General features: G+C 31.8%; 1 protein-coding gene across 1 annotated transcript; it reads left to right on the top strand.

Annotated features, from left to right (window-relative positions):
* Positions 1 to 22,116: 22,116 nt before the first annotated feature.
* Positions 22,117 to 25,404, top strand: LOC140883638 (uncharacterized). The gene is made up of 7 exons (XM_073290188.1): positions 22,117 to 22,506; positions 22,629 to 22,709; positions 22,804 to 22,980; positions 23,721 to 23,891; positions 24,023 to 24,235; positions 24,322 to 24,410; positions 24,592 to 25,404. The coding sequence occupies exons 1-7, from the start codon at positions 22,422 to 22,424 to the stop codon at positions 25,297 to 25,299; spliced, it is 1,524 nt and encodes a 507-aa protein (XP_073146289.1). The 5' UTR covers positions 22,117 to 22,421; the 3' UTR covers positions 25,300 to 25,404.
* Positions 25,405 to 26,773: the final 1,369 nt, after the last annotated feature.

A 26,773-nucleotide genomic window follows, 5' to 3' on the forward strand; every position in this document is an offset into this window, starting at 1 on the left:
GCCAATATCGTTTGTCATACTTTGGGTGATGACTAGAAAACCATATTCCTTATTTTTCTCTTTTGGAAATCAACAATACATTATTTAATATGTTTGTTATTTAAAATTAGTTGGAATTTTTTGGTTGCTACTAATTTGAAATTTGTTTGTAACAAGTTCGTAATTTTGTTACTTGTTTTTATTTTTTTTTAAAAAAAAACCTTCATAAAAATAGAATAAAATGAATACACATATTTTGCATATGTTATTTTTATTCATTTGACATAAAGGGTAATTTTGTCAGTGAAAATAATTTTATTCCATTCCAACGGTTTATTTTGAGCAACCAATCATAATATTGGAATCAAATAAGTAATTAGTATTTCATTCCCAACCTCATTCACTTTTGATGCCAAGCATTGGAAAGGAATATACATGTCATTCCATTCTCACACTAATTCAATTCCATAATGGATTCCATTCATAGCTTGCCGCATTCCTGTCTACCAAGCATGACCTTAAATTCGAAATCCTCCAAATGTACTGTGCCCTCTTTGGCAAATTAACAAACCATCTTCTCATCTTTACTCGGGATTTTTTTTTTTGCAAAAATGAATATCTTTACTTGGCCTTTGATCAAGTGATTGCCCATATGCTGCATGCACAATCTCATATATATGATTTTATATTTTCTTTGAGAAGAATCTCACGATCCATCACGGAAACTTCGATCCTACTCCATGAGTATTATCCCATGGGGTAAATACAATTAATTGTGCCATGAGTATTATTTTATGCATAAAATAATATAGTGTGCTAAGGAAAGAAAAGGGAAAAAGAAGCCTACATGGGAAGTGAGTATTATTTTATCCAAATTTTCCTTAAATTTGGAATGTATGATTCTGTTTGTCTACATATACATATGTATAGGTTTGATCTTCTAGGCTATCATTTATGAAGAAAATTTGGGTTGGGCTGAGCAAGAATCCAAATAACTATGCTTGTCTTATTGGCCTCACTTGGGCTCTCTTAGCAAACAGGTATCATCCATGTACATTTTCTGGCTTGCCGATCTGTGTCTCTCTATCTACATATACATATGTATAGGTTTGATCTTCTAGGCTATCATCGTGATACAGATGGAATCTGAAAATGCCTGGCATAGTGGAAGGATCAGTATTATTTTATATGTCTAATGTTTTTCTATTATTCATATTATATATAGCATATTCATGTAATTTGATTATCTTATTTTATGCATTAAAAATTAGAGTATTCGTCACTTTCAAGGATATAAAATTTCTTTCAATAATTTTTTATTTGGGAAAATATATATAATCAAAGTACATTTTGCCAAATTTGACAAAATTCTGGGTTAAAAACATTTGAATGGACCATATCACATCAGCAAATAAAATCAATTGATCTGCAAAGATATCTGATCCATATATCTAATTACTGTTGGAGGTAGCCACCCTAAAGATAGCATGTACTGGATGAGAGCAGCATGTACTGGACCAAATCTTGGATCTCAATTATATACAAATCAATGTTCAGTTCTTTACTTGGCATTTCACCTTAAAGAAACACATGTGACATGATGTTTAATATTGATTGTAAAATCGAAAATTTATCGTTTTACTAAAAGTTCATGTTGTGAACTCAATCTGAAGAAGATAATAAGAATCTATGACCACAAAAAACGCCACGCTGTACTACAATAGTTCTACTAGCGACGGATTTTGTAACAATAATTTGGTTAAACAGAATTAATCAGATTTACTTATTTTTTAATTGTTTAGTAACGGATCCAAAAATTTTGTTCAGGGGGCACAATGAATAGCAGAACCATGTGTTGCTCTGCTCGGTGATAGCTTGGGTGTCCAATTTTTTTTTCCTATTTTTTATAAATTAAATTTAGTTCACTTTGTCAATATCTCTGTGAACAATTTTAAAAATAAAAAGATTCAAGTTAAACATATTAAAAAAATTGAGAGGTTAGAAAATTTTAATCTGGATAAAAATAAAAATCTGGCTCCGTTATTGGATATAATTCATAAAAAATCACGAATACATAATTTATATCACTAAAAGACGAGCAAAAAAGTTAAAGTAAAAAGACCCGGGCCCTGATTTAATATTTAATGATCAAACGATCAAAATTAATTAATATAAACAACAAAAACGTGTTAAAAATTTTTGTTTTGGTCTTACAAAAATTTTGGGATGACCTATCCATAAATAGGACATCCCAAAAACCTGTACAACACAAGTATATTATCTTCAATTCATAATAATTTTATTATATAACTATTTGATAAGTCGCTAAATATTTTATTTTTCAAAATATATAATATCAATATGAGTTAAAATTGACATTTACCATATTTTATTTTATTACATAAATGATACAAGTATATAATAAAAATTTAGAGTTATTTGCACCAAACACCCCTGTGAAATATTAAAAATGCACACTTCTCCCCTGTGAAATTTTAATAGGCATCTTCAACCCTAACCTTTTAAAAAATTAGCACACTCGCCCCATCAGATGAGTGATTGTTGCGCACGCTCCCCTCATGCGACTGGGCAAATATTTTGATATATTTTTTTGCACCAAATACCCTGTGAAATATTAAAAATTCATTTTTAACCCCTGTGAAAATAATTTTTAAATCTATTCAACTCATAATACACAATTTTTAATAAAATCCAATTATAAATATTTAGCAAACATTTTTTGTTTCAGTAATTTTTATTTTTTATTTTAAATGTATTATCATTAATTAATTATTTTCTAAAAAATATTATTACTTTATAATGTTATCATTATTTTATTAAACTCACTTCGTATTTTCAACTTTTCCATTAAACATGCATTCATAAACAAGTATTTAAATAATTTCAAGTACCAAAATATTGAACTAAACCGATAAGTTCAAACATATTGCTTTTTAATTTAGGACTATATATTATTGAACCAAAATTAAAATTTTTCTAGAATATGCATTGCACAATTTGTAATAAATAATAAAAAAATAACATGCTATATAATTCTAATTTGAAAAAGTAACACTTATCATTTGGTTCAATATTTTGATATTTTTAGATATTTAAAGCCTTATTTATGAATCATGTTTAATGGAGAAGTTGAAAACACGAAGTGATTTGATAAAAATAATGATAACGAGATAAAGTAATAAGTTTTTTAAAAAATAAATTAATTATAAATTATAAATTTAAAATAAAAAAATAAAAATAAATAAAATAAAATAAAAAATGTTTGAAAAATATTTTATAATTAGATCTTAATAAATATTTTGTATTATTATTTAATGCAAATTCTGCAATGCATTTTAAAAAATTTAGATTTTGGTTCAAAAATCTATAATCCTAAATTGAAAAGTAATATGCATGAAATTATAATTTTGATTTAATATTTTGGTACTTTTTAAATCTCTCAAAAAAATAATATTTTTTGGAAAATAATTATATAATCATAATAAATTAAAAATTAAAAATAATATTAATAAACGAAAAGTGTTTGCAAAATATTTTATAATTAAATTTTAATAAAAATTGTGTATTATGAGTTGAATAGATTTAAAAATTATTTTCACGGGGGTCAAATATGCTTTTTTAATATTTCACAGGGGTATTTGGTGCAAAAAAAAATATCCAAATCTTTGTCCAGTCGCATGAGGGGCGCGTGCACAACAATCACTCATCTGATGGGGCGAGTGTGCTAATTTTTTAAAAGGTTAGGGTTGAAGATGCCTATTAAAATTTCACATGGGAGAAGTGTGCATTTTCAATATTTCACAGGGGTGTTTGGTACAAATAAATCTAAAAATTTATATAAAAACTTGATGGGCTCGGACCATATATGAAACCGCCCATGCTAAGTTGTATACACAAAATGGAGATTTGAGTAGGAAGAGAGAAATAAGCAAACACACGCACATTTATTCATTAATAATAATTTAACAAATAACAATAACACAGGCAACACATCACATACTGTAACACCACCTTGAAACAAGTTTTAATTCTCAAACAAATTGATCAAGATACTCTTCCACCGTTTCGTATATTCAACTTCTGGATAGAGCTCTGTGGCCTCAACCCCGAACGACGGATCGATCTCGAAGTATGTCTGATCCCCCTTAACATAGATCGAGTGGTTGATTGAGAGTAAGACGTTGGCAGGTAATGGAGTTTCAGAAATTTGTTTCAAGACTTGTTCTTCGGGAACATACTTTTTCTCCGTTATTTTACCAATATTCTTCTCCCATAACACAACAAGGGTGTTGATTAATGAATAGATATTCTTGTGTAGCTTGATGTACAGAACCTTGTTCAATGTTCTTGGATCATCCGCTGCTTTGATATCATGCTCATAGTTGAAGACAGCTACAAAGCGTGGACAAATACAAAGAAAGACAACATCAGAATGATATGTAATTCTTTGATGGATGATTAAATTTTATATACTTTTGTTTATTAGAGTCTATTTTTACGATGCATTGATTGTTCTTATTTGAAATTTTGTTTGGATTTGAGAGTATAAGTGTTACTTGGTTATATTGTATTTCAATAACTTTTAAAACTGTCCATATTATATTTCAATATCTGTTATCGAAGTTTGTAAATAATTATGTTACTTGCAGACATATTTTTTTGACAGTTTGCATGCTTCATCTTTCGAGATTTCCATTGATAGTGAAAAGGTGGTGAAATAATCTCGTGTTAGCAAGTTGCAACTCTCAATCGTGGTGTTTATTCATGCATACAGTTGGAGTGTCTAGCTCATAACACGAATGCCATATTCAGATATTAATAAGTTGTGAAGATGAACAAAGATTGATCCAAAATTATATTATCAAATGCGAATGGATTGTTGCAGATAAATTTCGAGTAATTTATTGATTTTTTTTTATCATTATGCTTATAGTTTGTAGTTTGAGAGATTGAACTATGATTTTTTTTTAATCATCATGGAGTTTCGTGGTATAAGTTTACATTATGTGTTGATAAAAAAAACAATCTTATTGTTTAAATTTTATGATGATGTATTGAAATGTTCATTTTGTAGCTACTAGGTCGAGTATTTACTTTAGATACCTAAGTGTGCACAACTTCATTTTTTGAGTGGAGAAACTCAATTATAAATAATCTTAGATTCAGCATAACTAGTAGAAATTGTAGAGCGTTCTTCGAATAAGTTGAGTATAATATTCAGATAATTGAGAAGTACGTAAAATAAGTCGAGTGTGCATATTTTCGTTTTTTATGAGTATGTGTTTAAAAGTGTAGAAAACAAGGTACAAATAATATTTTTTGAAGAGTGTGTATTCAAAGGTCGAGTGTGTGTATTCAATTGTACGTATCTCTATTCGTGTCACAAATATCCAAATTATTATATAATTATTCTGAATTCGAGATACTTTTGAACCTAATTTATTTTCACTTGAAAAAGTGTATTTTAGCGGTTCAAAATTTTATCTCGATAAGTAGAATAAAATATGCTAAATTAGATCTCATGAGTATTTTTATTGTTCATGTATTATGCCAAACTCCAAGATCACACATGTTATTTTAATAGTTGAATTCAAATACAAGCATCGTCTTACAAATTACGCTAATCGAAGCTTAAATATCATATTCAACAAATTTTTAAGTTTATAATTACATCTAGTTACACAATTGTAGACATTGGAATTGAATAGTATCACCACATATGATTTAATTCTATAATGAGAAATATACATTACTCTTCTACATTTGTCAAAGTAGCACACATGATATTAGATTATCAATATTAATGTAATTGGGCGACAAATTATGTGAAAATGAAATATCATCATAAGCATCATAATGTGTGTTATGCATCAAATCATAACATCTTCACATTAGTGCAAAGAATGAGTCTTTAATTTATACCCAAGTGCTTCTCTATTTGTGCCAAAAATATCCGACATTATTCCAAATTAATATGAAATGATTCTAAATCCGAGATAATTAGAACCTAATTTATTTTCATTTTGAAAAGTCTATCTTAGTGGTTCAAACTTTTATCTCGGTAAGAAGAACAACTTATGCTAAATTAGATCGCATGTGTATTCTTATTGTTCATGTATTGTGACAAACTCCATGATCACGCATGCTATTTTAATAGTGGAATTCAAATACAAGCGTCGTCTTATAAATTAGGCTAATCGATACTTTTTTTAATGGCTAATCGATACTTAAATATCATATTCAACAATTTTTTAAGTTTATAATTATATCTAGTTACACAATTGTAGACATTGGACATTGAATGATATCACCACATAAAATTTCATTCTATAATGAGCAATAAATTCCTCTTTTATATTTGTCAAAGTAGGACACGTGACATTAGATTATTAATATCAATGTAATTGGACGACAAATAATGTGTCAATGAAATCTCATATACCCAACTGTTTCTCTATTTGTGCTGAAAATATCCGACGTTATTCCATATTAATATGAAATGATTCTGAATCTGAGATAATTCGAACCTAATTTATTTTTACTTGAAAAAGTCTATCTTAGTGGTTTAAATTTTATCCCAGTAAGGAGAACAACTTATGCTAAATTAGATCGCATGTGTACTCTTATTGTTCATGTATGTGTTGTGCCAAACTCCATGATCACACATGCTATTTTAATAGTTGAATTCAAATACAAGCGTCGTTTTAAAAATTAGGCTAATCGATGATTAAATATCATATTCAACAATTTTTTAAGTTTATAATTACATCTAGTTACACAATTATAGACATTGGACATTAAATGATATTAGCACATATGATTTCATTCTATAATGAGCAATACATTCCTCTTCTACATTTGTCAAAGTAGCACACATGAAATTAGACGATCAATTCCAATGTAATTGGGAGACAAATCATGCGACAATGAAATATCATCATAAAGATCATAATGTGTGTTACGCATCAAATCATAACATCTTCGCATTAGTGCAAAGAACGAGTCTCTTATACCCAAATGATTCACTATTTGGGCCAAAATATCCGACATTATTCCAAATTAATATGGAATGATTTTGAATCCAAGAAAATTAGAACCTAATTTATTTTACTTGGTCAATTCGATATTAGTGGCCCAAAATTTTATCCCGTAAGTAGAACTACTTATGCTGAATTAGGTCGCATTTTTACTCTTATTGTTCTTGTGATGTGCCAAACTCCAAGATCAAGCATCGTCTTTTAATATTAAAATACAAATACTAGATCTGTCTTACAAATTAGGCTAATCGATATCTAAATATCATATTCAACATTTTTTAAGTTTATGATTACATTTAGTTGCGAAATTGTAGACATTAAGTAATGAATGATATCATCACATGTGGATCTCATTCAATACTTAGCAATACTTACTCTTTTATATTTGTCAAAGTTGTGCACATGACATTAGATTATCAACACCATTGTAATTGAGCGACAATTCTTACGACAATAAAAAATCATCATGGACATCATAATTATGTGTTATGCACCACAAAGATTTCTCAAACATTCCCAGTTATTTTCTGAAGTCAAATCTTCATGGTTTCGTTCCTTGCAGAAGTGGGTACTGTGCAGCATATATGGAAAAATTCATATCTCTCATTCTAGTCGTTGGATTGCTCTCAAATTTGGACAGTACTTGTAACACTTCTTTATCTAGATTATGACTGGTGGAGATCCGATTTGGAGTCATAAAAAATTTCCAATAAGTTTCGGAAGTTGCTGCTCCATACTTTGGCTTCTTCTTGTCTTTTTCTTCATATCTCATAACAATGTTCCATCCATTCAATGAGCAATACAAGACTTTATAAATACATGTATAGCTTCAAAACAACTTCCAATAATTTATTTTTCAATAAATCTAATCTGCAAAATCTCACTTTAAATGGTTAGTAACAATTAACCGAGTTTTGTAATCATCAAAACATAATATTATGAGACTTGTTAATGCATTAAAAACATTAATCTTATCACACGAGATTTGTATGCGTTTAAGGCGTAACATATTTTACTACTCGAGCTCGAGCTCGATTGAGTAGTAAAATATAAGCTCGAGCTCGGTTGTAGTTCGAGTACGCGAGCTCGAGCTCGAGCTTTTATATTATATATATATATATAAATTAAAAATATATAAATAAATAAATAAATAAAATATTATATTATATATATTATAAAATAAATATATATATAAATATAATAAATAAAATAAAATTAATTAAATATTATAAATAAATATATAAATATTATAAATAAATTAATATATAAATATAATATTATATTATATTTATATTTATATATATTTATATTATTTTTTAATATATATATATGTGGCTTATCGAGTAGCTCGCGAGCTACTCGATCACATAGTTTCAAAGCTCGACTCGAGCTCGATTGTATGCTCGAGTTACTCGAGCTTGAGCTCAAGCTCGGTCAAATCGAGCCCCAGTCGAGCTTTGACCGAGCTACTCGCGAGTTGCTCACGAGTAGCTCGGCTCGTTTACACCCCTATGCCCACCTCTCGTGCCCACCTCCATGCCCACCTATGATGTGGCAATCATCCAATAGATGAGATGAATCATATACAAATGGTTCATCCAATGGATGAGTGTCACCTCATAGATGGGCATGGTGGTGGGCACGGAAAGTGGGCAGCATAACAAAACTATATATATATATATATATATATATAAGTGTGGATATTGGAGATGTTTTGTAATTGTGTATTGACACATTTACCCTTCTACAAAAACTTTTATAATTACATTATTCACCAACTAAATTACCCACATTTTCTTGAGTAACTATTTTCACTAATATTACTTGTCATTAAAAAATCAATATTCTTTATAAATTTTCCCACTAATATAATTTTTCTTTTTGAGAAACCCACTAATATAATTACTTGTCAGTAAACCATCAAAAATCAATATTGTTTACAAAAATTAACCATTAATAAATATTAATTATTATTAGGTTGACCCACCAACTACTTATCTACATTTTTCTCAACTTAGCATTACCACTAATTAATTATTATTATAACTAATAAACTATCTATAAAATGAAAAATAAAAATAAAAATCAATATCTATAAATGAAAAATAATTAAAAATCAATATCTATAAAATGAAAAAAATAATTAAAAATAAAACTTAAAAAATCAATATGACACAGTATGAATATAATTAATCGTCATTAGAGTGCAAAATCTTACCTCCTTCATTTTGGTATTATTTCTTTATTATGAACTGTGAACACATTTAACCTTCTACAAATACTTTTACATTTATCTTGGCCCACCAAATTATTAACTCACATCTTTCTCAACTAACTAAATTATTTACCTTCATTTTTTACCTTACTTTTGACCAAATTATTTAATTCTTTCGGATTAAATTTTTTTAATAAAAAAATCTTACCTCCTTTATTTTGGTATTATTTCTTTACTATGAACTGTGAACTATACAAATTTTATAGTGCTCTAATATTTCTCATTATTAATTATTCATTATTAAATTTATAATGATTTAATGGTTATTTCACTTAAAAATTGACCCACCTAATTACCAAATTTTTTACCTTTATTTTGACAAAAATATTTACTTCTCTCGGATTAATTTTTTTAAAAATAATTAAAAATCAATATCTATATAATGAAAAAAAATTAAAAATAAAACTTAAAAAATCAATATGACACGGTATGAATATAATTAATCGTCATTAGTGTACTAAAAATAAATAAAGGTTACCGATACATAAATTTCCATTAGAAAACTATAATTTTAACAATTAGAAATAAATATGTATATGCCGTGGAAATTTGAAAAATACTGTAAACTAAATTTCAAAACAATGAACCCTTGACAAACGTTAGAATTAGATAGATTTTTTTTTTTGAAATCTAAAAGACATGAGAATTTATATTTCTTATTTATCAACTTTAATTTCATGGACAAATTAATTAACCATATATATTTACTTCATGCTCATATTAATTATATGTTTATTTCAATCTAGATTACAGTTAGCTTGCTATTTTTTATTGTTATGTTATACACATGATTTATTAATAATTAATAATTGGCATGCATGTGAGTTTTTTGTGTTATTTCCGTGGGAGTTTTATTTATTTAATTACATTACAATTATTTTTAATAATTTATTAAGTTTATTCAGCGGATATAAAATAGCCTCATAAATAACATTATTAATTTAATTAATTATTTAAATTGGAGTCCAATAAAATTATTAAAAATAAAAATGTAAAGTTGAGTTATATTTATATTTGAGTTTGTAGTTATTTATACTTTTAATTTGAAATTATACTGCTCTAATAATACATAATTAACTATGATAAAATGGAAAAATTGATAAACAATTAAACATAAAACTAATGCAAAAGTTTCAATGGTTATTTCTATTTTCACTTTTTATAATTTATTAAATCATTTTAATTTAATTTAAGTGATGTAAATGCCTTAACTTAATTTTACTCAATAGAATATACAGTAAATTTAATTTAGAATTTATTAAATGGAATCTGTAAAATAGCAATATGATTGTAGTTAGAAGAATATCACCTAATTATATTTTGTAATCATTATGTAAAATTATACAATTTAGAAGTCATGAAAAAATTTGATCATTTTTTATTAATATTCTAATTTATTGGTAATAAACCAAGTATCGTGATATATAAAAAATTACATTAAATTAAATTAATAAAAATATTAGTTCAATATCCAATAGTTTCCATCAAATAACATTCAGAACTAATAATTATGAACATTTAAAAATAAATTATTTATCTCGCCTATATAAATTTACCAAAAAAATTAAAAGGATCGTAGATAATTTAACTTAATGTTATATGTCCAACTTTTTTTAAAGACGTTCTTTATATTATAATTAAAAAATCCTAGATTTACACCTTATTGTGTACGCCTTAGCTTAGACTCACTTGAAGTTCCACTCATTAAATAAAAAAAATACATGTGATAAGAAATAAATATCTTGGTCAAAGATAATTTTGTTATTTATTAGTAAGGTGTAAACCAAAATGTACACTAAAGTTTACATCTATCGTTTCTCTTATATTAATTGGTTATCAACAATATACTTTGATACATATTATATCTCTATCTAAATTGTTGATTTATTATGTTTTGTTACTTTTTATTTTATTGTAATGATGCGTGGAAGGAAACATTTTTTTTAAAGTTTGTTTCAATCCATTTTGTTATATTATGTGTTGATGCTCATTATATTATCGTTTGCTAATAACACAAGTTTAATAAAATAAATTTCTAACTATATATTTATTTTTAATTTATATTATATTTTTGTATCAACGTGCATCGCACGTTCTTTTTTGCTAGCATATACAAATGAATCGTGATGGTATAGCGTTCGGTTTTAAAAATTATTTCAGGATATGTTTTAATTAACTACAAAAACATATGACTCAATCGGGAGAACAACATTTTTTTCAGTAACTTATATATTTTCATTATAGTTTTGTTATAGATTAATTTTCAGTTGTAGTCCATTAGTTTGCATTTTTTTAAATTTCGGTATTTTATTATCGGAATATTGACTTGGTTCTAAACTGTGCTGATTACATCAACATTCCAAGAGAAGAAATATGAAAAAAAAAAAAATTGAATTGACTGATAATAGGATGAAAATAGAAAATGTGTAAGTTTAATTCCCCAATTTCATACCAATGTAAGTAAAGCAATGAATTAGATGGGCAACATTTGATATGGACCTATTAATTGGACATTACATATGTGCCAGGCCAATCCAATTAAATTGGCTAAATTAAAACTTACTTGGTCTGGATGAAAAATATTTATATTTAAGGAAGCTATTTTAAATTTGAATTCCGAATCAGATTCGATCAACGAATCCAAACATAATGGAAAGAAATACAATGAAATCCAAATCATAGGCTTGAGAACATTTAATTTAAAATACTTTTATCAAAATCTAAACATAATTAACCAGGTGTTACCTTTGAGTCGATATATATATCCTTATATTCCTTTGAAATTTGAAAAATGTTGGTTCAAAAAATTCGAAATTCTCCCTCTCCATTTTTATAAATTCATTTGTTTTTTACGGAAACATGTAATTCTCACTAATTCTTTATTAATGTTGTAAACGATCCAGAGTTACAAGTTTATCCAACCACAAAAAAAATTCTCAGACACCCATAAAAAAAGGTGTAGGAAAAAAAATAACAAATTTTGTCAAAGAATGTGCCGCAGCATTAGCTATCCTCCTGACATCGATCAACTCGATTTCTAATGCACATGACCCGTATAGCTCAAATCACTTAACGACTTTATGGATGCTTGCACTGTCAAAAGTGAGTCTGAGCACACCTGATTGACTGGGTGGTATCCCCTTTCTTTTGCAAAGAACTTATATATTTTTATAAGTTCATCTTAAAAAGTATTTAACAATGTTCTAAAAAGCGCTAGGCGGTAGTCGGGCGGCGACCAACCGCCTAGACGGTTTTTTTTTTAGCCTAAAAAATTAAAATTTTGGAATATTTATGAGTTTCACTATGAAAAATAATTTTTATATCTTATGTTTTTTCAGTTTTTGTGTAAAATTCTTTCAAAAAATTAAAATATCTATTTTTAAGTTTTTTTTTATTAATTAAAAAAATTAAAAAACATTTTAATTTTTATTAATGGGTAAACCGACTAGGCAGTAGGTGGCCTAGGCGGTGCCCCGGTGGCCTAGGCGCCTGAGGCGTCTCCTAGGAAGCAGGCGCCTGGGCGGTGCCAGGCCGCTTGGGCGGCTAAGGCGCTGCCTAGGCGGCCAATTAATCGGGCGACGCCCAAAGCGCCGCCCAGGCATTAGTCGAGGCGGCGGGTCGCCGCCCAACGCCTAGGCGGGGATTTTTAGAACACTGGTATTTAACAATGTTTTAGAAGTATTATTTTTTTAAAAAAATAAAGGTGGTTATGTGAAGTTGCCAAGGATTTTATTTATATTTCCTAGTCTTTAAAAACAAAAACTACACAATTAATCTAATTTTCATTTTTATGTGCACCTGCCCGATTTTCAGGGCCGTTCCTATTTGGAGGCCGAAGAGTCGTCCGACTCGGGTCCATTTTTTTTTGGGGCCCATAATTTTGAAAAAAAATATAAAAGTGTAAATTGATCCAATATAAATTAATTATTCTTGGGTTTTTTTCATTCATATCTCAGGAAATTTTTTTTTTTTTGCTTACTGCCTAATATAAACTTTTTTTTATATTATTTATGGGATTTTTTATAAATTTATTTATGAAGTTTATTATTCCTATGTCTCTTGATAATTTTTTTCAAATATAAATTATTTTTCTCGTGCCCATTATAAACAAAACATATTTTTATTCCCTAAATTTATTATATATTAGTGTAATTTGACCAATATAAAAACATATTTTCTGACTCATAAGGGTTGTTCTGATATTAATGAATACGATTTATTTTCGGAGTTGACATTTTTTAAGTTCTCATTACCAAGAAAAACAAAATCGACAATGAATGTAGTGAATTACTATTAGAAAAAAAATTGATGGATATTTCTCAAATACTCTATACTTTTTACAGTTGTAAGTGCAAAACAAAATTTCTCAAATTTAAAGCTTTTCAAAGCATTTTCTCAATAAACCATGTTATATGAAAAGATTGAATGAATTGGTTATGCTATTAATTGAGAAAAAAATTTCTGAACAATTTGATCATATTGTTAAGTCTAAACTGTTAGACGAGTTGTTTTATAGTAATCATTTTGTACATGTTTGATCTTAATCTTATTACTCAATTAAAATAGAAATATTTTGACTATTGCACATTTCTTAAATCGAAAAATTTGTTATTAGTCTAAAATAATATGAACAAACATTATGATTTAGGGGCCTCTTTTAAAAGTTAGACTCAGGCCCAAAAATTGTTAAGATCGGCCCTGCCGATTTCTCCTTTTCAATGAGCTCTATACTCAATTAAAAAATTATTGGGATCTTATATTACAACCTATAAACTCAACTAGGTCTGCAATGTTCATAACCATAAAATTATCCAATAATCTATAAATAAGGAGTCTTTAACATTTTCGATCTATACGTTCTACTTTCCTAAAAGCTTTAATAGACAACTGTACTAAATTGAGTTTTGTATTGTTTTTGTCACGTACTCTCCGGCTCCTATAACTTTGTGTTGTAATGCAGATAATAATAATAGTATGTGAAATCTATCAATTGGATCGTTCCAATATTGATTGTGTAATATGATCAATACTGAATAGTGAATACTCAAATCTTCGTATTTCGAGTAATATCATTTTGGAACTTCAAACTTCTTGACCTTTTTCGGAGTAGGTATAACTACTTTAGCAAGACACCCCACACTCGCAAATATTGATATGAAGGTGTTTTTTCTTTTCATAACTCATATGAACTTTTATATTGCTTCTTTCGGGGTACCTTATTTAAAAGATAATTAGCTGTTAGAACAACTTCTCCCCACATGTTCTGTGACAAACCAGAACTCAATAACAATGCATTCATCATTTCTTTCAAAGTGCGATTTTTTCTCTCTGCAACACCATTTTGCTGAGGCGAATAAGGTGCAGTTCTTTCGTGTCTAATACCATGTTAAGAACAAAACTCAGCAAAAGGTGATTCATACTCACCTCCACGATCACTTCTTAGCACCTTAATTTCTTATTAAGTTGGTTTTTAACTTCACTTTTATAGTGAACAAATTTTTCAATAGCTTCATCTTTACTTTTAAGAAGATACACATAACAATATTTTGTGCTATCATCAATAAAAGTAATGAAGTATTTATTTTCACCACGTGTTTGCACTCCTTTTAAATCACATATATCAGTGTGAATTAAATCAAGGGGTCCATTATTTCTTTCAATGGATTTAAAAGATGATCTTGTTAGTTTTGCCTCAACACAAATTTCACATTTGTGGTTTTTATCAATATGAAATGTGGGTATGTTTTTCAAGTTAATTAATCTACGAATTATATCATAATTAACATGTCCTAGTCTACCATGCCACAAATTGGAAGACTCGAGCAAATAAATAGAAGTAGTCACTTTATTTATTTTCGGCTTAATAGCCATTACATTGAGCTTAAACAAGCCATTACAAACATAACCCTTTCCAACAAACATTTCACATTTGGACAAAAAAACCTTAGTTGACCCTTAACAATGTATTATATGTGATAAACATCGAAATCACGAGATGATAAACGAGTTGTGAGGGACACAGGAGCTGAAGCACGTAGTAGATGAAAGTCTACAAACGCACTAAATAAGCATGTATGAACACAAGAACATCACGAACAGGGGCACACATCAGTTGGAGCTCAAGACATGAAAGAAAAGCTCTGTATGCGAAGATGAAGAGGTTCTGTCTGCGAAAATGAAGAGGCTCGTAAGTGAGATGTAATGGAATTATCTTCAGTAGAAGCCAAGACCGAGAGTTCATAGCAACAACTCAATCATGCAAGCAAATTGCATGCAATTTGAAAATGAAAGGTCAAACAGCAGCCGGACAAAGAGCCTTCACAACAGCTGGCCAAATAAATGTGTAGGGAACAAGCCAATTTTGTTGACATCCCACTGCCTGACGTTAATAAATGCACATGGAGGGTAGGGTAAATTAATAGCCCATTTCCATTCACATTAATGAATGAATAGTCCAACAAAACTAAAGATGAAGCCAAAAAAACTAGTCGGGCAAGATCAAATACGAAATTTGATATAGCCACCAACCTATCTACAACATTCAAGAGTTTGGCTACATCACAAATTGTGATCCGCAATTCATTTCTAGAACCCCATTAATTAAACTTCTCAAAATGTGGAAAAATTTTCCTATATTATTATATTATATTTTAACACAACAATTTCTATGATACTTCATTAGTGTTTGCGATTATTTTTAAAAAACACTTTTGAACTTTCGTTCACAAAATTTCAAAATTTTGTGAAAAACAAACTCAAAACTACTTTCCTAGATGTAATCCCAAACACTACCTTCATTATTTTGCAAAACACTCAATTTCACAAGCACATTTGATGATGTCGAAATTTTACCTCGGGTTCGGTCTGGTAGAATGGATCCTCAAAATCTTCTATGAAACAGGTCGGGTCGGGTATCAATAAAATCTGCGCAAGCAACAGCTAGGTCAAGGGGCGCCGAAGGTGTTTTCGACGTGACCCCTCCGATGCCTAAGTCAGTGTCTTGAAGGCAGAGGGTATGATTAATGCGAAAACTGAGAGATATGAGTGCATGAATGTAAAAGTGAGAGTGAATGTGTGATGAATAATGAGTAGTGAATAATGAATAATGAATAATCACAACCATAACAATACCTGTAATTATAGGGGAAAAATAGTAAGTTACCTAGTCGAATTATAACATGTCTTGGGAACCTGAACTAGGACTCTTGATCCATTGGTCCCTTTGTAAGCTTATCTCTATCTCGTAAATATTTGAAAAGATTCAGGCTTATCTCATATATATCAGAGTCCTACTTGAACTCGAAAAGAATACTTGCGGCCTATTAGAAACAGCCTAGATCGGCCCATAATGACCAGCCCTGGTCAAAGTCCAACATAGTCCAAACTGGGCTGGACCTTGATATGTTGGGCCATATCGGGTAGACCAATTATAAACGGGCTCGGGTTGAAACTGAGTGCCAGACCTGTCTGGGCTTTGAATACCACTGACATGGGCCACTGAAGTAGACTTTGAGTGCCAGACCTGCGTGGGCTTTGAATACCACTGACGTGGGCCACTGAGGTGGACTTTGAAAGAGTGGGTGCCCGGTGAGCCAACTTGTGGCTAAGGGCTTTGATGACTCTTTGTATAAACAATCTTTTGTTTAATATAATTTACACTTTTATAATGGCGTTTACTTTATCTTTTATCATATTATTATGTTGTGACATACTATAAGATGTTTAGATGAAGACCTTGAATATACTATAGTGTGTGTAAGATGTGGTAGCACATGGGGATGGCTATCATGAAACACATCTTATAGTCACTGTATATTCTAAACAGTTCCTAGTCGATTGAGCCGTCCGTTAATAAGGATAAGGATCGCTCGAGATTGAGACTAGCATTTGCGATGCAGAGTACCACGTTTCATTGGTATGGAACATAGAGATGTTCAAAGCATACAAATGGATATTCATACGATGAATGATCGAACTACCCTATCCGGAATTTCCAAGTGGTTATCATTTATCGAGTGGATAAAGTCCGTGGTTTTGGTTGTACACCATTAGTCCTTACTACTTGAAACATCATTGAGACTCTATATGCTAGTACTGTACTTTGACTCGTTTACCGACTCTATTAGGGTCATCAGGTGTCGGGATTGGGTACAGTTACGACACATATAGGAGTCGATGCTTTGTTGTCAAGGATTCACCACATACTTGCTAGTGTGGATATCCTATGCAATCTGAGGAGATATTAGTGTGACGAATCTCTGGCCAGAGTACATGATGTGTTTTAAGAAATGGTTTCTTAGTAGCACATGCGATGTCACTATTTGATCTTCAAGATGCATTGCATAGTTATCGAATCTCGAACGACTCTCGATTTACCAATGGTTGTTGATTCGATCGGGATATTTGGATGAAGGGACCGTACTGTACGCTAACCAAAATCTATTGGTTCTTGCAGGCACTATCAGTGATACCTAGGGAATCATGGGGCGATGTTGCTAGACGCTCTTACCATGATTCGATGGGCAAGTCGGAAATTGTTGTTCCGAGTCACAAGGAGTTGTGAGCTCACGACTAGCTGTATCCCTGAACCATTGAGGGTCACACAAGTAATGGATTTTTAATTCCCGTTGAGATAGTTAAATTTAAAGAGTTAAATTTAATGAACAAAGAAGTGGGACTTCTTATTTAAGAGTAGAGGAGTAAGATTTCCTAAAATGACATAGGGATAGACATTTTTGGAAACCATTGAATTTGGATTCAGAAAATTTATCTTGACTTTAATAGATGCAGAAATGGTTTCTGTGAACATTGGTGAAATTGGTTTATCAATCTGAGTCACGATGAATTTTATATTAATTTTTGAACATGCGGGCTTTGCTTGTCAGGCTTGAACTTATGACTAAATGGGCCCTGAGCTGTTAGCAGCCCACATTATAAATAAGTTATTGCAGTACAGAAATTACACAACAAAGGTCACAATTTTCGAAAACCCTAGCTGTTTTTCTCTCTAAGTGGCCGCCCCCTCCCTCTCTGCTCGGGAAAATCCAGCCTGTGAATTTTGAATTTGCAGTCTGGTTTAACGGATCAAATTCGTTAATTCTCTTCGTAGAAACTTCTGATAGATTTTCTAGTGCAATCTATCAGAGGAATTAAATTTCTGTTCGTGAACCTGATTGAAGAATTGTTCGTCCATCAGTTCCTGGGATATACAACAAGAGCAGAGTAATCTGTTGGTGTCCATAATCTCGATTCGAGATTGGAGGTAAAAATTTAATTGTTATTTAATTTTTACACGCACAATTTAATCGTAAAGTTTTGATACCTATTATGGAATCGTTCCATATAAAATTTTTAAACTTCCGCTGCACCGGGTATCAATTCTGATTGATCTGATCAACGTTCTCCAACAGACTTTGAGTGCCCGACCTGTCTAGGCTTTTGAGTTCCACTTATGTGGTCCTTGTCTGCCAGACCTGCCTGGGCTTTTGAGTTCCACTTATGTGGTCCTTGAGTGCCAGACCTACCTGGGCTTTTGAGTTCCACTGATGTGGTCCTTGAGTGCCAGACCTGCCTGGGCTTTTGAGTTCCACTGATGTGGTCCTTGAGTGTCAGACCTGTCTGGGCTTTTGAGTTCCACTGATGTGGTCCTTGAGTGCCAGACCTGCCTGTGCTTTTAAGTTCCACTGATGTGGTCCTTGGGTGCCAGACCTGTCTGGGCTTTTGTATACCACTAATGTGGGTTTTTGATGCCACTGATGTGGGATTTTGATGCCGGACCTGCCCGGACTTTTAAAAGTGTTAAACCATAAATTGGGCCTTATTGCTAGATTGCATGCCCGATGTGATAGACTTGTGCCTTACAGCGAGATTGCATGCCCGATATGATATAATTGGGCCTTACTGCGAGATTGCATGTCCGATATGATATAATTGGGCCTTACTGCGAGATTGCATGCCCGATGACGTAAAAAATGGCCTTACAGCAAGATCGCATGCCCAATATAATAAAATTGGGCCTTACTGCAATATTGCATGTCCGATGACGTAAAATAACCCAAACAACAATACAAGGGAAGGGAAGTCCAACAAATTTGATCACAAGAAAACAAACATGTAATTTTGATAATAGAAGATGCCTCAGAATATTATTAATAATGATAATAAATAAAAATTTAATAATTTAATTCAAACATAACGATGATTGAAATACTTATCTCGTTCATGAGTTGTCGATGACATGACTTCGGATGTATAGCAAGATAATATCTTATATACTTTGATCAAAGGACCGACTTGATGTAGCAAGCGAAAATAAATCTCAACCGTCCTGAATGTGCGTCAAGATGTTCTAAACTCATGATAAAAATTTCAAATAATTTCAACGGTTAGATTTTTGAGAATGACTTTTTCAAGAACACTGCTCATAAACTATGCAAGCAGATTGTGTTGCAGCTCGGCGGTCTGAGCCATCTTTCCCCAAGTCCCAAAATTCTGATCATGATCTTCACCGTTCAGATACTAGAAAACATATTAATAAATATGTCTGCAAAATTTGAACTTGATCCGACGGTTCAATTAATTTAATGATTTTTGCAAGATTCTAATGCGCAAGCCATGCGAAAATATACAGAAACTGTGCGAGTGAGCAGCTGCTGTTAGGGTGTCCAAATCCCATTGTACAAGACTCCATTCACAATCTTCACCGTTCAGATTCTAGAAAACATATTAATAAATATGTCTGCAAAATTTGAACCCGATCCGACGGTTCAATTAATTCTTATGAATTTTGCAAGTTTCTGATGCGCAAACCATGTGAGAATCCGAAATTTGTTTCTTCTCTTGTACTCACCATCTTAACCCTTTGTTTCCAAATTCCCACAGACGGCGCCAATTGATGATGTCGAAATTTTACCTCGGGTTCGGTCTGGTATAATGAATCCTCCAAATCTTCTATGAAATAGGTCGGGTCGGGTATCAATGAAGTATGCGTAAGCAACAGCTAGGTCAAGGGGCGCCGAAGGTGTTTTCGGCCTGACCCCTCCGATGCCTAAGTCAGTGTCTTGAAGGCAGAGGGTATGATTAATGCGAAAACTGAGAGATATGAGTGCGTGAATGTAAAAGTAAGAGTGAATGTGTGATGAATAATTAGTAGTGAATAATGAATAATGAATAATCACAACCGTAACAATACCTGTATTTATAGGGAAAAAATAGTAAGTTACCTAGTCGAATTATAACATGTCCTGGGGACCTGGACTAGGACTCTTCATCCATTGGTCCCTTTGTAAGCTTGTCTCTATCTCGTAAATATTTGAAAAGATCCAGGTTTATCTCATATATATCAGAGTCCTACTTAAACTCAAAAAGAATACTTGCGGCCCATTAGAAACAGCCTAGATCGACCCATAATGACCAGCCCTGGTCAAAGTCCAACATAGTCCAAACTGGGCTGGACCTTGACATGTTGGGCCATATCGGGTAGACCAATTATAAACGGGCTCGGGTTGAAATATTTTCTCGAGGTAACAATAAATTTTGTTTGTCTACTAAGAGCATGTACAAGGATGTGAGGAAGTTGGTGTGGTCAAGTTGGTAACTTGATCGCATGAGGATGTCATCGTTGATCACTTCATTGTACGTTTTTACAATGGTGTGGTGATGATGTAGTGGTGATGCTGAAATATTATTATTTTTAATTTATTAATTAATGTTTTTAAAACATAATAAAATACACAAAATAATTTTAAAAGCATACATAATATTCCAAAATAAAAAATAAACATGAAAAAAATAGACATGAATTAAACTTGACATAAGTAAATAAAAATAAAATTTCATTGATTTTGAAAAATATAATCGTTTACCTTTTTAAATATTTTTATTAATTATTTTTAAATTTTTTGATTTTTTTTACAATTTATTTTTAATTAAAATTATTTTTATTAATTAAAATAATATTTGAGATCTCGTTCATGTATTAAATTTTTTTAAAAAAACAAAACCATAATGGTGGGCCCCGCGGGAAAAAATTTTAAAAAATAAATAAAAACAAGATCAATTGGGCTTCACCGCGAAGAGTTTCCGCACGTGGCCCATGATCTTGACTGCATGCGGAAACTTCCGCGTGTAGTTTCATTGCTCCTTGGAGGGGGCAATGATGGATGGGGTCAATGAAGTTGGACTTCATCTCCCAATTTCATTGGCCCTTGTACATACTTTAAGATATGTATATTTTTATAGAAGTCGTCTTAAACACTAATTTCATAATTTTCAAAATACCCGATTTCTTAGGCACTGTAAATCTTGTTTGTTTACTGAGATATCTATATATATATATATATATATAATGTGTCTATTAGACAAGAGAGAACATCGTCAATTTTTGCCAAAATTGTCTTATATTTTTTTAATTTCGATATTTCAAATTTCAATTTAATATTTCGATAATTTTTACAACAATAATATTATTTTTATTCAAATATAAATCAATTAATTAAAATAAAGATTAAACAAACAAGCACATAGATAAACTAGCATGTATATATCAGGGTATAACATGCATCGACTCCAAGTACACTGAAATGATAACCGAACAAAGCCTGATATCTCGACAGCAAGCATTTGTGTGCAATCCCATCCCATTTACTCTCTACTGTTACATTAAATTTCTCGAGTTGCCCTTTTGTTTACTACCACGGAGACAACAAAAGCAGACATCTGTTCTCTCCTTTGAATATTTTAGTTACCAGTACTAAAATCAATGTCCCATCTTTCCTTTCTTTAATCACACACATTCCCTTCACTTCACTTTCACTCCCAAAAAAAACAACACTCTTCACTAGTTTTTTACTTTTTTTTTTTTTACCATTTAAAAAAAAAGAAATCTAATTTTCCAATTATAATTTTGATTCTGTTACTCTCATTTATTATTGTGTAAAGTGTGATGGCTATCTTCTTCTGCGCATGAAAAGGATAACTTGGCATTTAATTGTTGGGAAATTCTCGAATTCCATACCCTTTATCCTTCAACTGGCTCACGCACATAATGTGGAGCTTAAACAGGTAAATTCTCGAATTCTCTGTTGCTTTTTTGGTGGAAGACAGCAGAAATGAGCAAGAATTGGATCATTCCTCTCGCCATTCTCGTGACACTTCTTGTCGGGTGTTCTTCAGTTTCTGCGTCACCTGCTACAAGTGAGTTACATGCGAAACATCCTCTGTTCTTTTGAGTTTTTAAATCCTCGTACGAGAGGCGCATTTTCTTGGATTCCGTCTCATTCTTGAAATCTTGCTTTCTACCGCGAACGTTGTTTCAGAAATCGTAGGTGGGGTCGTCACAAATGTTGCTTCCGCCGTCTTCAAGTGGTTGTGGTCGCTGAAATCGACCACCAAGACTGGTACGCAGATCGTGCAAGGAAAAACCCATGTTTCAAGATTACCTTTTTTCCCACCATTTTCGTGTTAATCGGTCGATGGGTTTCGTGATTTCAGCTGTTTCGAGTCGTTCTATGATGAAATTCGAGAGTGGCTACATTGTCGAGACTGTGTTCGATGGAAGTAAGCTTGGGATTGAACCACACTCGGTGGTGGCGTCAGCATTTGGGGAGCTTCTGGTTTTGGACTCGGAGAGCAGCAACATTTACAAGATCTCAGCTCCTTTGTCTAGATGTGAGTTTTCTCTTCTTTTCCTTCATTTCATTTGATATGATAGTTGAATTATATGTTGAATGCATTTGCAGTAAAGTTCTGATCTTTGAAACAAAATTTGAACTAACAGGTTTTATTTATTATTATTATTATGTTGAATGCATTTGCACGTCGTTTTTAAGCACCGTAGATCTTTTGGTGTGGGGATTTGATTCTCCTGTAGAAATTTTGTTAGTTTCTGATACTTTTCTTTGATGACCAAGTTCTTTGATGGTGGGCTACTCAACTGCTTTATTCTCTTTTAGATTCCAACTGTAATGGGTTTTAGCTTTACCAGTACAAAGCTTATTGTTTTGCACAAGTCACAGGGAAAAAGTTCCTCAGACTGTGCCTTACTTTTGTAAAGTCCGCAAACTTCAAATGTAAGCTAAATTCTATTCATTTTTAGCACTAGGGAGTGTGTTTTTTAAATGATTGTCCCAATGTATTATCTACGATATTATTTTCGGGTCGCGCTCCCTAAAAATAAAATAGAAACTTTAGGATATACCGGTATGATAGTGTATTAGATGATGTCATGTGATATCCAGGGTTAAAGGGGATAGAATGATGGCAAGTGCATAAATTTATTCTTTGGTTTAAACTCTGCCATTTACAAAGACTGTATATGGAAGGAAAAAGACTTGGTAACTTGGGAAAAGAAACAAGATTAGTAATCAGTGCCATGTAATTTCACATCAAGAAAAATGTTTGAGGCGCAGATAGTAGACCTAAGCTGCTTATTGGATCGCCGGAAGGTTACACGGGACATGTAGATGGGAAGCTAAGGGAAGCAAGATTGTACCATCCGAAAGGGCTTACTGTGGATGACTCAGGGAATATATATGTTGCGGATACTATGAACATGGCGATCCGCAAAATTAGCGACACAGGTGAATTATTCTAGTGCTGTACGTTTCTCTGTAATGCCTCCCTCGCCTTAGCAAGATCGTTAGTCAAATAAATGCTCTAAAAATTCTTTGGCTCGCGACTTGTGCGTGAACTTAAATGTTATCTTTTGCAGGAGTCGTTACAATTGCTGGTGGGAGATTGAGCCGAGGAGGAGGGCACGTTGATGGACCGAGTGAAGATGCCAAGTTTTCGAATGATTTTGATTTGATCTACGTAGGAAGTAGCTGCTCCCTTTTGGTGATAGACAGAGGAAATCAAGCGATTCGAGAGATCCAGCTCCATGAAGACGATTGTTCTACGCAGTATGAAGGCAATTTACATTTAGGTGAAAGGAATTTCTATATATACCATCTCCTTCATGTTGCGTTTCTTTGGTGCTTATCAAATGATGTAATATACCTATCGTTACAGGCATAGCCGTGCTCGCGGCGGCTGTTTTCTTTGGTTACATGTTGGCCTTGCTACAACGTCGGATTTCCACAATGCTTTCATACGAAAATGTAAGTAGTAGGCCTTGTACGGGTATTGTAATAGAATCATGGCAAATATAAGTTAGTTTTATACATATAGCGTCGAAAGTTTTGAATGCAATTTAAACATTATTAGAACCACTTTATTTCCTTACAAGTCTGATATTATAGTGATATTCCATTCTCTCTTTGCCAATAACTTTTATTGAAGGATCCAAAGGCTTATGTCAGAGACATGCCGCCAGCTCCATATCAGAGGCCCCCTCCTAAGTCCATGCGACCTCCGTTGATTCCATTGGACGACAGCAAATACGAACAAGACGATGGCTTGTTCACTTCGTTAGGACGACTAATTGCCAACACGGGCTCGTCTTTCTTTGAAATCTTTGGCGGATTATTCTCTGGTATCAGAAAAAAGCCTTCCTATCACCCCATGCAGCAACAGCAACAACAGCAGCATCGGCACCCTTCGAAACATGGGAACACCTGGCCATTGCAAGAAAGCTTTGTGATCCCACAAGATGAGCCCCCACCAATCGAGACGAGAGAACCAACTCCACGCAAAAGCTACCCATTCATGACTAAGGACGCAGAAAATTCTCGGCACCAATTCAGGCAAAGCAAATCTTATAATCACGACGGATGGAATGGGGATTTTCGCCAGCAACCACCATATCAAATGCAGCAACTGCAACATCACCAGTATCATCACAAGCACAACATGTCGAGCCCCCAAACTTGTTACGAGCATGAAAACTGCGAGACAAATGAGATAGTATTCGGGGCCGTCCAAGAACAGATTGGACGACGCGAGGCAATGGTGATAAAGGCTGTTGACTATGGAGAACCATCAAGTTACAATAGTCAGAATGTTAGATCAAGATACAACTGCATGAGTTACTCCTCCTACGGCTACTAATGTTATACTCATTAAAAATATTTCGTAGTATTTAATGTATAAAATACGATGTATGATGTTTGATTCACTGATGAAAAATGCTCTGGGATCATACTAAATTTCTCTTTTCGCTTGCTGTTAATTCGTTTTGCATGAGAGTTGAATCTTTGTTCTGTTTATGAACTGAATATATAAAGTTTGTAGATGGTACGAAATAAACAATGGACTGAAATATACAATTCGGGGGCGGGTATGTAATTATGTACCCATTTTTATGTGGGGATTTGAAAAATCTATGAACCCGAACCCGATAATCTATATCCGAACCTGCTCCTTTTTGCGTTTTCCTCGGCATGGCTCCGACCTGTGGGGAAGATCGTCCTCCCTAATTTTGGGTACAACTCTAAGTTGAAAAATAGTTTTAAAATTATAAGATATCCAAACGATACATGATACATATTTGAAAATTACTCAATTCGTATCATACAAAGTTACTGTTCAAATTGGTAAAGTATGTAAGCATTTAGTCAGTGGTCAGGTATTCAATTCCTTCCCACCAACACTTTCTTGGACTAGCTAGTCTATTGCACATGTCTTGCCCAAAACTATTGTGTAAGTCCGGGCATTTACGCAATTCGCACCGAAAGATAACGGTTGCAGGTTTCCATGTCATAAAAAAATATGTATGCAATGGAAATATAATTAACAAAATGATAAGTTAAGATGTTTACCCAATGAGTACCAAAAGGTAGTGGTTGCGGATTTTCACGTCATAAAAAAAATGCATGCAGTGGAAATATAATTAACAAAAGGGATAATAGCCAAAATAGTCCTTTAAGTTTGCTTGTTTTGTGATTTGATCTTGTAAGTATTCAAATTTGGGTTTTGGTCATTTAAGTTTAGTTATATTTTGGTTTTTATTCTTTTTTCATTTAAGCAATGTTTTTTAATTTATAACCGGACCGGTGATAAAACAGATCTAACTTAAAAAACAATCCAACTGGTTGAAATGTTTTAACCGGACAATCGGATTGGAAAATCGTTTATATAATATAATTAATAATATATTTTAAATTATAAAAACCTAAAAAACTTATATAAATATAAAAATATATATATTTATCGTAATTTGAAAACTAATTAATTATATAAATATATTCAAAAAAAATTATAAACTCTAATATTAATAAATAATATTTTTAACGAAGAAATAATTTCAAATAATCTTGTATAAATATACCAAAATATTAAATTAAGATTTTAAAATTAAAAAAAACTAATTTTTTTTTAAAAAAAATCGAAAAACCAATTTTTTGGTTATTGACTAGTTTTGCCGGTTCAACTGTTAAAATGATTTTTTTGAGTGTTTCGGATCAAATCAGTGACCGGTTTCGGATCGAACCGGTTGAATCAGTCGGTACAGTCCGTTTTTGAAAACATAGCATTTAATTGTTGATGTCACAACAGAGACATCATCATTTTTCAATGTCATTTA

Source organism: Henckelia pumila, chromosome 2, assembly GCF_033568475.1.
Source record: "Henckelia pumila isolate YLH828 chromosome 2, ASM3356847v2, whole genome shotgun sequence".
Classification (NCBI taxonomy): domain Eukaryota; kingdom Viridiplantae; phylum Streptophyta; class Magnoliopsida; order Lamiales; family Gesneriaceae; genus Henckelia; species Henckelia pumila.

What these genes read in the sequence shown, in the direction of transcription:
- LOC140883638 (XM_073290188.1), top strand. Translation starts at nt 22,422, where the DNA reads ATGAGCAAGAATTGGATCATTCCTCTCGCCATTCTCGTGACACTTCTT. An exon ending in TTCTGCGTCACCTGCTACAA is followed by an intron (nt 22,507 to 22,628) that starts GTGAGTTACATG and finishes ACGTTGTTTCAG; the next exon opens with AAATCGTAGGTGGGGTCGTC. An exon ending in TGAAGGCAATTTACATTTAG is followed by an intron (nt 24,236 to 24,321) that starts GTGAAAGGAATT and finishes CTATCGTTACAG; the next exon opens with GCATAGCCGTGCTCGCGGCG.